The sequence below is a fragment of the Saccopteryx bilineata genome, chromosome 3 (genome assembly GCF_036850765.1).
Source record: "Saccopteryx bilineata isolate mSacBil1 chromosome 3, mSacBil1_pri_phased_curated, whole genome shotgun sequence".
NCBI lineage: Eukaryota > Metazoa > Chordata > Mammalia > Chiroptera > Emballonuridae > Saccopteryx > Saccopteryx bilineata.
The window spans coordinates 273,878,082-273,893,537 of record NC_089492.1 but is presented as its reverse complement, the minus strand read 5'-3'; the positions used below and the strand labels follow the sequence as shown (position 1 = coordinate 273,893,537).

Here is a 15,456-nt window from a genome sequence, read left to right as displayed (position 1 = left end):
AATGCATAAATAAGCGGAACATCAAATTAGTGTTTCTCTCTCTCAAAAAAAATAAAAACAGGCCCTGGCCGGTTGGCTCAGTGGTAGAGCGTCGGCCTGGCGTGCAGGAGTCCCGGGTTCGATTCCTGGCCAGGGCACACAGGAGAAGCGCCCTGCTTCACCCCTCCCCCTCTCCTTCCTCTCTGTCTCTCTCTTCCCCCCCTGCAGCCAAGGCTCCATTGGAGCAAAGTTGCCCGGGCACTGGGGATGGCTCTATGGCCTCTGCCTCAGGTGCTAGAATGGCTCTGGTTGCAACAATGCGACGCCCCAGATGGGCAGAGCATCGCCCCCTGGTGGGCGTGCCAGGTGGATCCCGGTCGGGCGCATGCGGGAGCCTGTCTGACTGCTTCCCTGTTTCCAACTTCAGAAAAATACAAAAAATTAAATTAAATTAAATTAAAAAGTAAAAACAACAAAAAAAAATTTTTTAAAGTTAGGCGAGCCTGGCCCTGGCTGGTTGGCTCAGCGGTAGAGCGTCGGCCTGGCGTGTGGAGGACCCGGGTTCGATTCCCGGCCAGGGCACACAGGAGAATCGCCCATTTGCTTCTCCACCCCTCCGCCGCGCTTTCCTCTCTGTCTCTCTCTTCCCCTCCCGCAGCCAGGGCTCCATTGGAGCAAAGATGGCCGGGGCGCTGGGGATGGCTCTGTGGCCTCTGCCTCAGGCGCTAGAGTGGCTCTGGTCGCAACATGGCGACGCCCAGGATGGGCAGAGCATCGCCCCCTAGTGGGCAGAGCTCGCCCCTGGTGGGCGAGCCGGGTGGATCCCGGTCGGGCGCAAGCGGGAGTCTGTCTGACTGTCTCTCCCTGTTTCCAGCTTCAGAAAAATGAAAAAAAAGAAAAAAAAAAAGGCGTGCCTGACCTGTGCTGCCTCAGTGGATAAAGTATGGATCTGGAACACTGAGGTCGTCGATTTGAAACTCAGGGCTTGCTAGGTCAAGACACATATGGGAGTTGATGCTTCCTGCTCCTCTCTGCTTCTCTCTCTCTCTCTTCTCTCTAGAATAAATAATAAAGTCTTAAAAAAAAAGTTAGGTGATAAAAATATCATTTGAAGCTTACATATATATTATATTCATAAAACTCACAATAATCCCAGCAATTATTTAGAATTTAGACCAACAGAAAGATTGCTTTAGGAGAATTTTATCACCCACATTGTTTAGAAGTACTAGGGCATGGCTATAATGAAAAGCAGACACACCCAGTTTCACTAATGTTTTTAAATTCTATACAGACAATGCATGCCTTATTTCTTGCACATGGAAGCAACACCACCACCCTTACCTGATTCACCTCTGCCTCAGGCCACCAATTTTCTCCCATCTCTGGCTAAGACAGTCCTAAAGCCTTTCCAAAGCTGACATTCCATTACTTTCTAATTATGGCTCTGCAAGCTATTTCAAGCTGTGTGATTCTAGGTAACTCAGGTCATTCTCTAAGGCTCAGTTTCCTCATCTGTGAAATGGGAACAATAAACCCAACCCATGCCTTGCCCTTTTTTTGTGACAGAGTCAGAGAGAGAGAGAGAGAGACAGAGAGAGGGACAAATAGGGACAGAAAGGAAAGGAGAGAGATGAGAAGCATCAATTCTTCGTTGCGGCACCTTAGTTGTTCATTGATTGCTTTCTTATATATGCTTTGACTGGGGGGGGGGCTACAGCAGAGTGAGTGACCTGGGGGTCTTAAACCTGGGTCCTCTGCATCTCAGTCTGACGCTCTATCCACTGCGCCACCACCTGGTCAGGCTTTGTCTTACCCCGTTAAGAGCTCCAGATGACAGCGTAGAAGACTTTTTGTAAAGAGGGAGACACACAGGTGGCAGGTAAACAGGTAGCAGGCCTTGATGACAAAGGTGATGTTCCTCTGAAATCATGTAGAAGTCAGTCCTGGATCAAGGATCTGGGAGAGGGGACAGGGAATCTAGTAGGTGCTGGACTTTGTAAATCACTGAGTATGACCTTTCCTTCTAGAAAAAGGCTAGATCTTCTGGGTTTGGAGGCAGGGGGCTGATCACAATGACCCCAGCTCCTCTGTATTATTTATTAAAAATTAGCTGGCTGGGGCACTTCCTCTCCAGGGGAAGGAGGCTCAGCTAGCAGGAATGAAGAAATGCCCATGTCAGCTGTCTCTTGTCCTCAGAAGCACCCTGAAATTCACTTACCTGTTTGTTTAACTGTCTCCCCAAAGAAAGGGTAAGTTCCTGGAGCAAGAGTTGACAACTTTGTTTCTAAAGATACAGCTAGTAAACATTTTAGGCTTTCAGGCCATATGCTCTCTGCTTAGCTCAGCTGTGGTAGTATGAAAGTAGCCCTAAACCACATGTAAACAGAGCATGGCTGTATGCCAATAAAACTTTATTTACGGCCTGACCAGGCGGTGGCACAGTGGATAGAGCGTTGGACTGGGACGTAGAGGAGCCAGGTTCAAGACCCCGACGTCGCCAGTTTGAGTGTGAGCTCATCTGGTTTGAGCAAGGTTCACCAGCTTGAACCTAAGGTTGCTGGCTTGAGCAAGGGGTCACTCAGTCTGCTGTAGCCCCCTGGTCAAGGCGCATATGAGAAAGCAATCACTGAGAAACTAAGGAGCCGCAACAAAGAATTGATGCTTCTCATCTCTCTCCCTTCCACTCTGTCTGTTCCTCTCTCTGTCTCTGTCACAAAACAAATAAATTAATTAAAAAAAGACCCAAAACTTTATTTATGGATCTGAAATTTGAATTTCATATAATTTTTTTTTTTTTTTTTTTTTGTGACAGAGACAGAGAGAGAGACAGAGAGAGGGACAAACAGGAAAGGAGAGAGATGAGAAGCATCAATTCTTCCTTGCGGCACCTTAGTTGTTCATAGACAGGGACGGAGAGATGAGAAGCATCAATCATTAGTTTTTCATTGCGCATTGCAACACCTTAGTTGTTCATTGATTGCTTTCTCATATGTGCCTTGACTGCGGGCCTTCAGCAGACCGAGTAACCCCTTGCTGGAGCCAGCGACCTTGGGTCCAAGCTGGTGAGCTTTTTGCTCAAACCAGATGAGCCCGGGTTCAAGCTGGCGACCTCGGGGTCTTGAACCTGGGTCCTCAGCATCCCAGTCCAATGCTCTATCCACTGCGCCACCGCCTGGTCAGGCTGAATTTCATATAATTTTCACATCATGAAATAGTCTCCTTTTGATTTTTAAAAATCTTTTAAATATGTAAAAAAACATTCTTAGCTCACAGGCGTACAAAAATATTAGGCCAGATTTGGCCCACAGGCCATAGTTCATCCACCCCTATCCTAGAGGACCAGAACCCTCTCTGTCTACTCCTCGGCTGTCTCCCCAGTGCCCTGAACAGTGCCTGGTACATAGCCGGTGTCCAGTAAATGTCTGTTGATGTCCAATGGCTTCCTCTTACGCCCCTTTACCTACAATTTCATTCCCTTCTCTTGCTGCTATATCCACCTGTACTCCCAGCCCCCATCCTCTCTAACCACTAGCAACAAGCTTTGCTTCACCCCCAGGTCAGTGGAGAAGTCCATTGGTCAGTTCTTCGGCAGCCCTGGGACTGCCTTACCTGTGTTCTCCTGTTCCTCCTCACTCCTCCATCTTTGGTTTCATTCTTTACCAGCCTTGTGACCACAGGCATGGGAATTCCTTCAAGCTGAAGCCTTTTCTCTTATCATCATCTTCCACCAATAGAGAGCCCTCTCCCCACAGTGAGCTCTCCAATCCCCAGTTTCCAGCCCTCCCCATCCTTTCAAGAGGGAAGAATTTGGAGGGAAGGGAGAGAGCCTATGATTGTTACCTACTATTTCTATTGAGCACCTATAGTGTGCTAGATGCCACACCGGTATTTTATTGCCTGATCTCAATATAGCCCATCCTCCCTATCTACAAGTTCTGCATCAGTGAATTCCACCAACTGCGACTTGCAAATTGAAAATATTTGGGGGGAAATGTTACATTGTTGCTGAGTGTACTATGTAGTTAGGTCTATTAATGGTTGCATCTATACTGAATATGTACAGACTTGTCATTATTTCCTAAACAATATAGTATAACAACTATTTACATTGTATTAGGTTTTTTTTTTTTCTGAAGCTGGAAACGTGGAGCGACAGTCAGACAGACTCCCGCAGGTGCCCGACCGGGATCCACCCGGCACGCCCACCAGGGGCGAAGCTCTGCCCACCAGGGGGCGATGCTCTGCCCCTCCGGGGCGTCGCTCTGCCACGACCAGAGCCACTCTAGCGCCTGGGGCAGAGGCCAAGGAGCCATCCCCAGCGCCCGGGCCATCTTTGCTCCAATGGAGCCTTGGCTGCGGGAGGGGAAGAGAGAGACAGAGAGGAAGGAGGGGGAGGGGGGTGGAGAAGCAAATGGGCGCTTCTCCTATGTGCCCTGGCCGGGAATCGAACCCGGGTCCCCCACACGCCAGGCCGACGCTCTACCACTGAGCCAACCGGCCAGGGCCTGTATTAGGTATTTTAAGTAATCTATAAATAGTTTAAAGTATTGCATATACCTTACAGAAAGATGTAAGGTATATGCAAATACTACAGAATTTTATCTTAAGGGACTTGAGAAGCTGCAGATTTTGGTATCTGCAGGAGTCCTGGAACGAATCCTCTGTAGATACCGAAAATGACTGTCCTCATAACCATCACTGGTTTATAGACTCTCAGAGAGACTGAAATGCTCAGCATCACATAGCTAGGAAGTGGCAGAGCCAGGATTAGAACCCTGATGTATCCAGGAATACAGCAATAAAGAAAATATGTAAGTCCTGTTTCATGGAGCTTTGTTCTAGTGGGAGAAACAAACAATAAACAGGTAAATATACAATATGACTGCTGGTAGGGAGGCATACTATGAAAAGAAGATAACATAAGTAATACCATTAATGGGAAGCTTTTTTGTATAGTGTTGGTCTTCTCTCAAGAGGTGACATTTGAGCACAAGTGTGAATGAAGTGAGGAAGTGAGCTGTCATGAGAGTTTGAGAAAAGAATGTTCCAGGTGGAGGGTATAGCAGGAGTCGAAGCCTGTACCTAGCGCGTCAGTGTGAGCAGCAAGGATGCCTCGGAGGCTGAGGGCAGTGTGTGAGTGGTAGGAGAGGTGGCGTCAGGAGCAGGGGTCCAGGTCCTGTGGACTCTGCAGGCTGGCAAGGTCTTTGGATTTTTTTTTTTCAGATTTTGTTTATTGATTTTAGAGAGAGGATATATATAGAGAAAGGTAGGAGGTGGAAGGAATCATCAACTCATAGTTTGTGCTTCTTGTATGTGCCTTGATCGGGGAACCCCAGGGTTTCGAACTGGCAACCTCAGAGTTCCAGGTCGATGCTTTATCCACTGCACCACCACAGGTCAGGCAAAGTCTTTGGGTTTTGAATAGGGGAGCCATAGGAGGGTTTGAAGCAGGAGAGTACTGTCAATCCATTTCTTAGACCTGGATGAGACAAACAGGAGACTCCAACCCCTCACTTGTTCATGATGACCCGCTGTCTGCACACTGAGAACCCCCACACCCTATTTTGGGCTTCCAGTGTAGTGAAGTGATCAAGTCTGATTGAGACCCTAGAACTAGGGTCCCAACCCAGTTGCAATACTTACTAGCTGTCTGATCATAGGCAATCCCACCCATCTTGGAGCCTTAGTTTTCTCATCTGGAAAATGGAGACAATGATTTCTGTTGCATGTTATTGTCAGGATGATTTGATGAAATCTCGCTTATAAAACACTGAGCAGGCCACGTAGTTTTCTCTCAGTAAGCCCTCATAGCTGGTGTGGTAATTATTATTTAAATGCTTAGCCAAGTTCTGGCACTTTGTGAAATGTAACTACCATTATGCTTATTCCCCTTATTCTGGTCCACCTGCTGCCAGGAGGCACATATACCAAGACCTTCCTCTACATGAAAGGTTAAGAAAAAATAATGACAGACTTTCTCTTCTGGGCAGGGCCTATCTAGAACCTGTGTTCTTGAACACTATAGCAAGCACAGGCCCAGGCTGCAGCAGAGGGACCCAAAACTCAGCTTTTAGACCCTGTCCAGTACAGTTCATTGTTTCATACCAGAATGATTTCTTCAACAGGATACAGAATAATAATCTCATTTGTGTCCATCAAAGCCCTTTCACATTCATGAGTCACTCATTTAACAAACACAAGTGACTGCCCAGAACAGCCCATTCTAAGCCCATTATTATTAATAATAATAATAACTAGCATTTATCCACTATTCAAAGTGTAACATTTCAGAGCATGAGGTTAAATTGACTGGGTCTGAGACCTTGATTTTTTTTTTTTTTTTTTTTTTTTTGTATTTTTCTGAAGTTGGAAATGTGGAGGCAGTCAGACAGACTCCGGCATGAGCCCGACCGGGATCCACCTGGCTTGCCCACCAGGGGGCGATGCTCTGCCCATCCAGGGCATTGCTCTGTTGCGACCAGAGCCATCCTCAGTGCCCGGGCCAACTTTGCTCCAGTGGAGCCTCGGCTGCGGGAGGGGAAGAGAGAGATAGAGAGGAAGGAGAGGGGGAGGGGTGGAGAAGCAGATGGGTGCTTCTCCTGTGTGCTCTGGCCAGGAATTGAACCTGGACTCCCGCACGCCAGGCCGACGCTCTACCACTGAGCCAACTGGCCAGGGCCTTAGACCTGGATTTACCATTTTGTAGCTAGGTGTGTTGGACATATCACTTCACTTCTTTGAGCACTTACTATGTGCCAGGTGCCAGGAAAACAATGAAGAGTCAAGAAAACATGGTTGCTGACTTCTCAGAGCTTACTGTCTAATTGCAGATCCAGATGTTAATCAAATAACATAAACATATAACCTTGAGAAGTGCTAAGGAGAAGTATCCATGTGTATAATAGGGAGCTAAGGAAATGTGCCCTGGAGGAAGTGATTGTGGAGATAAGTTAGTCTGAGGAAGAGGGAAGACAATTCAAATACTAGGAACAGTGTGTGCAAAGTCCCTGTGGTTGGAACTTAGAAATAGAGAAAACTGTGAGCTTAGGCTGCAGGATCAGTGCATTGAAGACTGTGGCTTGGCCTCTATAGTTCTCTACTGAGTGGCTGCTGTTCCTATAATGCTAATGGGCAAGCTGACCTGCCAAGTTCCCCAGGTGTGTTCTGGACCCCCTTTTCCAGCATGACCCACTATCTTTCCAAGTTCCATAAGACTTATTCATAGGAGAGCACTTAATAGAATATCCTTTCCTATAAGAAGGGGTAGAGAGGGCTAGGGGCTTCAGGAAAGGGGCAGACTAGAGACGAAACCACTCCTGCTTTCCCCTCACTTCCTCCACCTACACCCATCCGTCCCATCTTCCTAACTGAGTCATTTGCCCTCTTTCTCTGGGACTGTCTTTTCCTAAATCTAACTTCAGTCTGGCTTGCAGCCAGATGTTTAGCACCTGTATGTGATCTGTCCTGAGCCCCGAATAGGATTGCTAGATTCAGCAAATCAAAATACAGAATACCCAGTTAAGTTTGAACTTCAGATAAACAACTCTGTAGCCCTGAGCAGTGGGGACTGGGGCATCACAAGCTATTTTGGGGCAACTGAACTGGGTGATACTAACACTGATGCTAATACGGCTGCCAACTCTAGTTCAGGCTGCCTCTAGTTTAGTCCTTGCTCTTCTCATCAGGGAGGTGGGGAGTGAGTGAACAAGAGAACAAAGTTTGTCCAGACTGTAGGGTTGTCTGTCAGCTCTGTAACCTCAGAGGACCCCAGAGAATGAGATGATTGATTTCTCTGCCTCAGTTTCTTCCTTTATGCACTGGAGATAGTAACAGCACCTACTCATAATGTTGTGAGGATTTTGTTCTTGATTTTTGTTTATTGTTGATTTTAGAGAGAGGAAGAAAGAGAAAGAGAAACACCAATTTGTTGTTCCACTTATTTATGTATTAATTGTTTGATTCTTGTGTGTGCCCTGACTGGGGATCGAACTTGCAAATTTTGCGTATAGGGAGATGCTCCAACTGAGCTACTCAGCCAGGGCTGCTGTGAGGATTAAATGAGTTTATACAGGTAAAGTGCTTAGAACAGTTTCTAGTCTATGGTAAGTGTATGTTAGTGTTAGGTGTAATTATTTAATCACACCAGGCGGAAACTCCATGAGAACAGGGGCTTTGTTTGGTTTATTGCTTTCTATATCCTCACCATCTAGAAGCAGGCCTGGTTTACAATACATGCTTAGGAGGAGGTCTGGGCATGTAATATGTAACCATTAATAACTATTGAATCAAAATGAATTTAGTTTTCAGCATATACCTGAAAGTTTGGGATTATAATTCCCCTTTTACAGATATGGAAACTGAGGGTTAGAGACATAAAATGAATTTCCCAATGTTAAGGAGGTGGCAGACCTGGGATTCAAATCCAGATTTGTTGGGTTCCAAAGGCTTTTCCACTGAAAACTCAATTTACTTCAACAGCTGAGGTACAACCCTGGGAACAAGTAAGAAGGGGGGCTCTGGATTTAGAAGAAATTATCATCTACTTTGATTTTTTAAAATATTTTATTTATTGATTTTTACAAAGAGAGAGAAAAAAGGTGAGGGGGAGGAGCAGGAAGCATCAACTCCTAGTAGTTCTTCTTCTCTTGTATGTGACTTGATCAGGCAAGTCTGGCGTTTCAAACAGGTGACCTCAGCATTCCAGATGGACTCTTTATCCACTGCCACCACAAGTCAGGCTACTTTGATTTTTTAAAATCCTAATCTGTTCTTGACCTGCTGTGTGATCTTGGGTAAGTCATCTCATTTTTCTGAGGCTGTTTTATCATTTGTGAACTAGGTGCTGGTGACGCCTGACCAGTGGTGGAGCAGTGGATAGAGTGTCGACCTGGATCGCTGAGGTAGCAGATTTTAAACCCCTGGCTTGCCCAGTGAAGGCACATACGAATTAATGCTTCCTGCTCCTTCCTACTCCCCTTTCTCTCTTTCACCTCTCTCTGAAAGAAAAAAATCTTAAGAAAAACTAGGTGGTGGTGAAGGTTCAAGGAAATCACACGTTGGTGCAGGCTGGTTCACAGGCTTTTGATAAACAATCCTTTCCATCCCCCTGCCTTATAATAGCTTTGCAAATAAATTGCCATTCTTCTCCACCCATGAACCTGCAAGCTCATCCCTCCACTCGCCCATGTGTGAATAAGTCTCACCACACCTGGACCTTTAACATCTCTTTAGGTGAAGGCTGAGTCTCTCCAGGGGGAATCCCTCCCCCTGGTTTTTCATTCTAAGGGCAGCTCAAGTGGCAGTCAGTCCTGGGAGCCTAATCCCCTGCCCCCCTGAGAGGGGGCGAGAGTCCAACTCAGCCCAGATCTGGGCCTGCAGCTGGAGAGATTCTGGAGAGACTTGGCTTGAAATAAGCCCCTCTCAAGCACAGGTTACAAAAAAAAAAAAAAAAAAAAAAAAAATGCTTATTAAGAAGGCATTCTGGAGGCACTGTGGGTTCTGACAGCGTTGGAACTTACGTGGGGCTGGATCGCAACGATCCCCAGGGGATCCCACTGTTGACTTCTGTAGGGGGATCCCTGGGGCCTCATGATGAGGGGGCCTCAGGAGATTCAGGCCCAGGCTCCTTTCAAGCCTCGGCCAGGGTCAGACCTGAGACTTTCTTGTGTTTGTGTGTGGGTGGGTGGGGAAACGGGGATTCCCTCCCGCTGTAGGGATAAGGAAGATCTAGAAAGCGATTCCAAACGAGCTGAGCGGGAGAGACTGCGGTAGACCTAGCCAGGCCACAGCCGGGGAGTAGGGGAGAGGGGGGTCGGGACTCGGGACAAGGGTTCGGAGGGCGGAGCCAGGAGGGCTTCCCCGAGGCGGAGCAGAAAGCAGGCCTCGGACTCGCGCTGAAGGCGGGGCCAGCGCTCCGCGCACGGCGGGGGCGGGGGTCCGCGCCGGGAATGCCCACCCGTGGGGGCTGGGGCGGGGCTTCTTCGGCCCCGCCCCTCACGCAGGTAGCCAATGGGCGCGGCGGCGCCGGGTGACGGAGGGAGCTGAAGTGCGAGTGCTGCGGTAGCGGCGGCGGCGCGGCCGGCCCAGCCTGAGTGCGAGGGTCTCCGGGGGGGGGAGCGGGGGTGCCGGGGCACAGAGCCGGGAGTCAGAGACCCCGGAGGCGGCGCGGCCCGGACCGCCGGAGGAGCGCGAGCGGCCCGGCGGCGGCGCGATGCCGCTCGCTCAGCTCAAGGAACCCTGGCCGCTCATGGAGCTGGTGCCGCTGGACCCGGAGGTGAGAGAGCAGGGTGGGGGACCAGCGCCGGCGGCCGACGATCCCGGGTCCCCACAGGGGCGGGGCGGCTCGCGGCGCCGTTGCAGTCTGGCGGGCGCCCGCGAGGGCGCGAGTGCCCTAAGATCTCTTGCCCCTTCTTCGGCTCCACCCCCCTCTGCCCCGGGTGTGTGCATGCGAGGGACAGTTCCGCCAAGCGCTGAGAACCCTCTTAGTCCCGAGAGGGGATACGTGGGGCGCAGATCTCTGGCCTCTCTCACCCCACACACCTAAGATCCATGCCGGGAGCTGTTGGGGCTTCCCCATTAGCGCAGACAAGCAGGACCAGGGTGCTTGATGTCTGGGATTCTACAAGACACAAGGATCATGGGACCTCCCTCACACTTCTCCTTGACTTCTCCTAGCGCCCTACCCTCAAAGCTCCCCTCTTCTCCGCTGCTGACCCTGGAAGGATTGTCCCTCTTGACCATTTGCAGTTGTGGAATGTGGAGTGACACCGCTGGTCTGGGACTGAAACTCTTGGTTTTCTTTGCCCCGAGGCTAGGACCAGAGGACACCTGTGTCCCCTACCCTAGACTGTGGAGAGAAGAGTGGGGAAAAGCCCTTCCATCTTGTGAAGATTATTCTCGGATAGAGGGAGGACCTTGGTGCCTGCTACTACCTTCTAGTGCTCCCTCCCATAGGGAAGCCTGAGCCCCAGGGTAGTTTGGCCTCTGCCAGCCTAACCTGCCCCAGAAGTAGTTCCTGCCCTTCTTGGAGGATTCTGTGGTGACAAGCCCTAAGCTTGCAGGAGGGCAGCTGGTCCTGTGCCCTTTGACCTTCAGGGTCAAGGTCAAGCTCCTGAACCAGTAGGTCAAGAAAACTTTCCCCACAGACTCAAGTTGGGAAGGAAGCAGGTGATACTCTTTTTCCAAAGGGATGTTGGGGATATGCAGGGAATGTGTGGAGACCTCAGTGAACCTGGGAACCCAGGTGATTTTCTCCTAGCTTGGGCCCCTAGCCCCTGTCTAGGTCCCCTTGTCAGCCCATTCTTACCTGGGGCCCTGTCTCTCAGGGTCACTGGTTGAGATCAGAGTGAGGACCCCTTGTCCTTAGCATCCAAGATGTGCTGCCCCTTTAAAGGGATGGTCATGGCTGACACTGGCTATTGGAGGGTGGGAGAGGCAGGATTAGGTAACCAACCTGAAGGCGCAATTTGGAGTCAATTGCTCTGGGATCTCTGCCATAGAGTTTTTACAGGCCCTGCATGCTCTTGGAGGTTCTCTCTAGCTGACTCACCCTACACTGCCCTATAGCCTTCCCCCCAAGACTGGGTCACCAGGGCCTGGGGCAGGGGGCGGGGAAGGGGCGCTCTGAGGTGTATTCCTTTGCCCTGGCACGCCCCTGCAACCTAGGTCTCTCTAGAGGTAGGTAGATTGGGAGAAAATGGGGAGGAACATAACCCAAGGACCTACCTTGGAGACAGGGAGGGCAGACACCCCGGAGCCTGATTCTCAGTCCAGGGTACTACTTCCTGCTCCGTTTTAGGGAATCCTGGGGACAGGGGCGAGGTTCAAGTAAGAAACTCAACTCAGTTTTGAGTTCTGTTGCACTTGAACTCTGAGAGAAGATAGGCTTAGTTCCTAGGATTGGAGGAGGGCATGATTCTCCAGGAGCTTCACCTTGGAAATGCTTTGTGACCCTTAATGTGTCCTTAGCCTCTCTGGGCCTTTGTTTTTTCAGTGGCCAGGGCTGGGTTCTAGCCTCTGCTTCCTCGCCCTGGGAGGGTGCAGAGTCCTGGGTACTGCTTCCCATTCTCTCCCGCCCCCACTCCATGGAGGTGCCAGGCAACTGGGTGTTATTGTTTGGGTAACAGGAGACATGGGGCAGCCAGGGCACGGGTTGGGCTGTTCTCACTGGAGAACAGGGCCTTGCTGTTCTTAGCCCAGGTGACATGTAAGCGATACAGCAGCCTGACCTGCAGGTATAGGCACTGCTGCTGGCTCCTAGCCAGGAAGGAGGCAGACAAGGGGCTGGTGGGGGCATTTGGCAGAGGCCTGGGATCTGAACTGCCCTGCCCTCCCCATGACGCTGCTGAAAATGGGCTGCTGGGAGGCAGGGCCTGGCTCAGGGTGTGGCGCAGGTGGAGCAACTCATTGGAAGTGTGGGTGAGGATTCTGACTGGGCCTTTCCTGCCTTGCTCAAAGCAGTCACCTTGTCATCAGGCCCAGCCCAGCAATGTACAGAGTTTTACTGTATGCAACCCACCCTACTTCACCTGTGTCACCTTATTTAAATAAAATAACTCTCATAACAACTTCTCAATGTGGGGATTATTTTCACTTGAAACAACTGAATTCAGAACTGGCCTCTGAATTATCAGAGTCAATATTAGGGCCCAGGTTTCTCTAGCGGGGGGGCGGCTGAAGGATGGGGAAGGGTTGCGATCAAACTGGCCCAGGTGGAAGGCACTCCAAGAGAGGCCCTGGATGTTGGCAGGCTCTCCTCATCCCGAAGGGCCCCTGTCCAGCCTTTGCCGAGAATGGATGGTGCCAGCCAGCTCTGGCACCTGGCTCCCAGCCTCCAGCATCATGCAGGGCTGCCAATGCTGGGCTCTGAACCCAGTTCCTGGGGCTGCTTCCTGCCTTCGGGGCACATGCTATCTTTGTCCATCTGCTGCCTGGTGTCTCCAGACGCTGCCCTGGGCCCCTCTTCCCAAAACAGAGCTGCTTGGGTGGGAAGGAAGGATGCCTGTTGGAACTTATCTCTGACTTATGGGGAAGGGGCTCAAAGGTTTGAGTTCCCTAGGCTGCAGTACCCATGAACAAGTGCTCTTTGAGAAGGAGGGAGGATAATGAATCTCCATCCTAAGAGACCAAAGGACCCTTCCTATGCTAGACTTTTTAGACAAGGTCCTTTATTCAGTATTCTGCAAGGTCAATATCATTGTCTCCTTCCATTCTTTCATTCATTCTGACTCAGCAAATATTTATTGAGCACTTATCATGTGACAAGTACTATTCCAAGCAATAGGATGCAAGGTGTGTAAAAGACAGACCTGCCTTCATGGTATAGGTGAGGAAACTGAAGCTCAAGGAAGTGATATGTCAGACCCAAGGTCAGTGAGTGGCTAGCAGAGCTAGAATTAGGGGCTGTGTCTTCATAGCTGCACAGCTGTGTTCTTTCCACCATCTGTGCAGCAATCAGGTCAGAAGGACAATTGAACCCTGTCTTCCCAGGGCCTTGGCTCTGAAGGAGAAGCCCACCTATGGTCCTTTTGGTACTCCCAGCTTTTTCTTTGGGGCTATCATTCCCCATTAGAGACTTTATGCATCAGCTCTTGCAGGTGTGGGTTTCCATGTGGATGGCACCCAGGCAAGAGAACCCAGGACTGGAGGCAGCCAAACAGGGCCTGTGGGGTCCCCTGAATCATCTGGGACACTGCTCAGTAGCCCACTCAGTAGCCCAGTGGATACACCACTGCCTCCTTCTGTCCCTCATTGGGGATTTAGGCTTGCCACCATGTGACTTTGGGTTATGGCCTCATGTCTCTCACCTGTAGCTGAGGGGCCTCAAGTAAGTCCCTTCACTCTCTGAGCCTTTTCTGAAAACTGGAAGTTATAGAGCCCGCTCTGACCTCCCTGTTCTCTTTGCTGGGTTGAGCTTTTATTTGACACACTATGTGCTGGACTTTTAACTGAGTGCCAAGAAGATGGTGATAGAGAAGCCAGGGCTCCTTCGAGTTAAGCTGCAGCTTCCTCAGTGCTGCAGGACCCAGAGGAGGGGCTTGAGGCTGTGTGGACAGAAGAGATGACATTTGAAGTGAGTTCTAGAAGAAGACCTGGAATTTGCCTGACCAGGCGGTGGCGCAGTGGATAGAGTGCCGGACTGGGATGCAGAGGACCCAGGTTCGAGACCCCAAGGTCACCATCTTGAGCGCGGACTCATCTGGTTTGATCAAAAAGCTCACCAGCTTGGACCCAAGGTCGCTGGCTTGAGCAAGGGGTTACTCAGTCTGCTGAAGGCCCGCGGTCAAGGCACATATGAGAAAACAATCAATGAACAACTAAGGTGTCACAACAAAAAAATTATTGATGCTTCTCATTTCTCTCTCTTTGTTCCTGTCTGTCTGTCTCTATCTATCCCTTTCTCTGACTCTCTCTCTGTCTCTGTAAAAAAAAAAAAAAAAAAAAAAAAAAGACCTGGAGTTTGCCAAAGTGACAAGAAGGTGCCTTTTGGTAGAGAGAGTGAGCCATCATGCAAAGGCTTAGGGACACGAAATAAGCTGGTCTGTTCAGGGTCTCAGGTAGTTCAGTTTAGCTTCAGAATAGGACCCAGTATTAATAATAGCTATTGTTTGTGGCCCCAATACATGCCAGGTATATATATTTATAGACTATTTTGTTTGCTTCCTATAGCCACCTGATGAGGTACATTGCTTTTATTCTTATTTCACAGATGAGGACTGAGTCCCTGTGAAATGAAGTAACCTCAGGGTCATGCAAGTAGTAGAAGCCAGAATTTAAACTCACAAGGTTAAGTTCCAGAAACTACATTCTTTATTTTATTTATTTATTTATTTATTTATTCATCTTTTAGAGAGGAGAGGGAGAGACAGAGAGAGAGAGAGGAGAGACAGAGAGAGAAGGGGGGAGGAGCTGGAAGCATCAACTCCCATATGTGCCTTGACCAGGCAAATCCAGGGTTTCGAACTGGCGACCTGAGCATTTCCAGGTTGATGCTTTATCCACTGCGCCACCACAGGTCAGGCTATTTTATTTATTTTAGAGAAAGAGGATGGGGGAGAGAGAGAGAGAAAAGAACATCAATCTGTTCCTGTGCGTGCCCTGACCAGGGATCGAACCCACAGCCTTTGACTATGAAGACAACGCTCTAACCAACCAAGTTATTCAGCCAGGGCGAGAACCCACATTCCTAATCACTGTGTTGGGTAGTTGGAGATGATGGCCTTGAATCTGTGCGGAGGAGCTGTGACTCTCTTCTGCAGGTGTTGGGAAGCCATGGAAGAGTTTGGGGCCTGCTACACAGCATGTTCTCGATATGTATTGAGTGAGTGACCAAGGGAGTTGATGGCTTGTCACAGTTGAGTTGTAGGAAGGGTGAAGCTTTGGAGTAGAGGAAGGCTGGGGTGGGGGGCTGGTGTGTAGGCTGTTGAGAACATCTGTGGGAATTCTGTCAGGAGTCTAGAATGCTGGGTGAAGTGG

General features: G+C 49.6%; 1 protein-coding gene across 2 annotated transcripts in view; it reads left to right on the top strand.

The window, feature by feature from the left end:
- Nucleotides 1-10,009: 10,009 nt before the first annotated feature.
- Nucleotides 10,010-15,456, top strand: part of RPS6KA1 (ribosomal protein S6 kinase A1) — a 40,150-nt gene continuing 34,703 nt past the window's right edge. Inside the window, exon 1 of one of the 2 annotated variants that reach the window (XM_066270013.1) lies at nt 10,010-10,255. In XM_066270013.1, coding sequence (XP_066126110.1) covers nt 10,193-10,255 — 63 coding nt within the window. In that variant the 5' untranslated portion in view covers nt 10,010-10,192. The remainder of the gene's footprint in view (nt 10,256-15,456) is intronic. The other variant, XM_066270011.1, reaches the window with a different exon arrangement.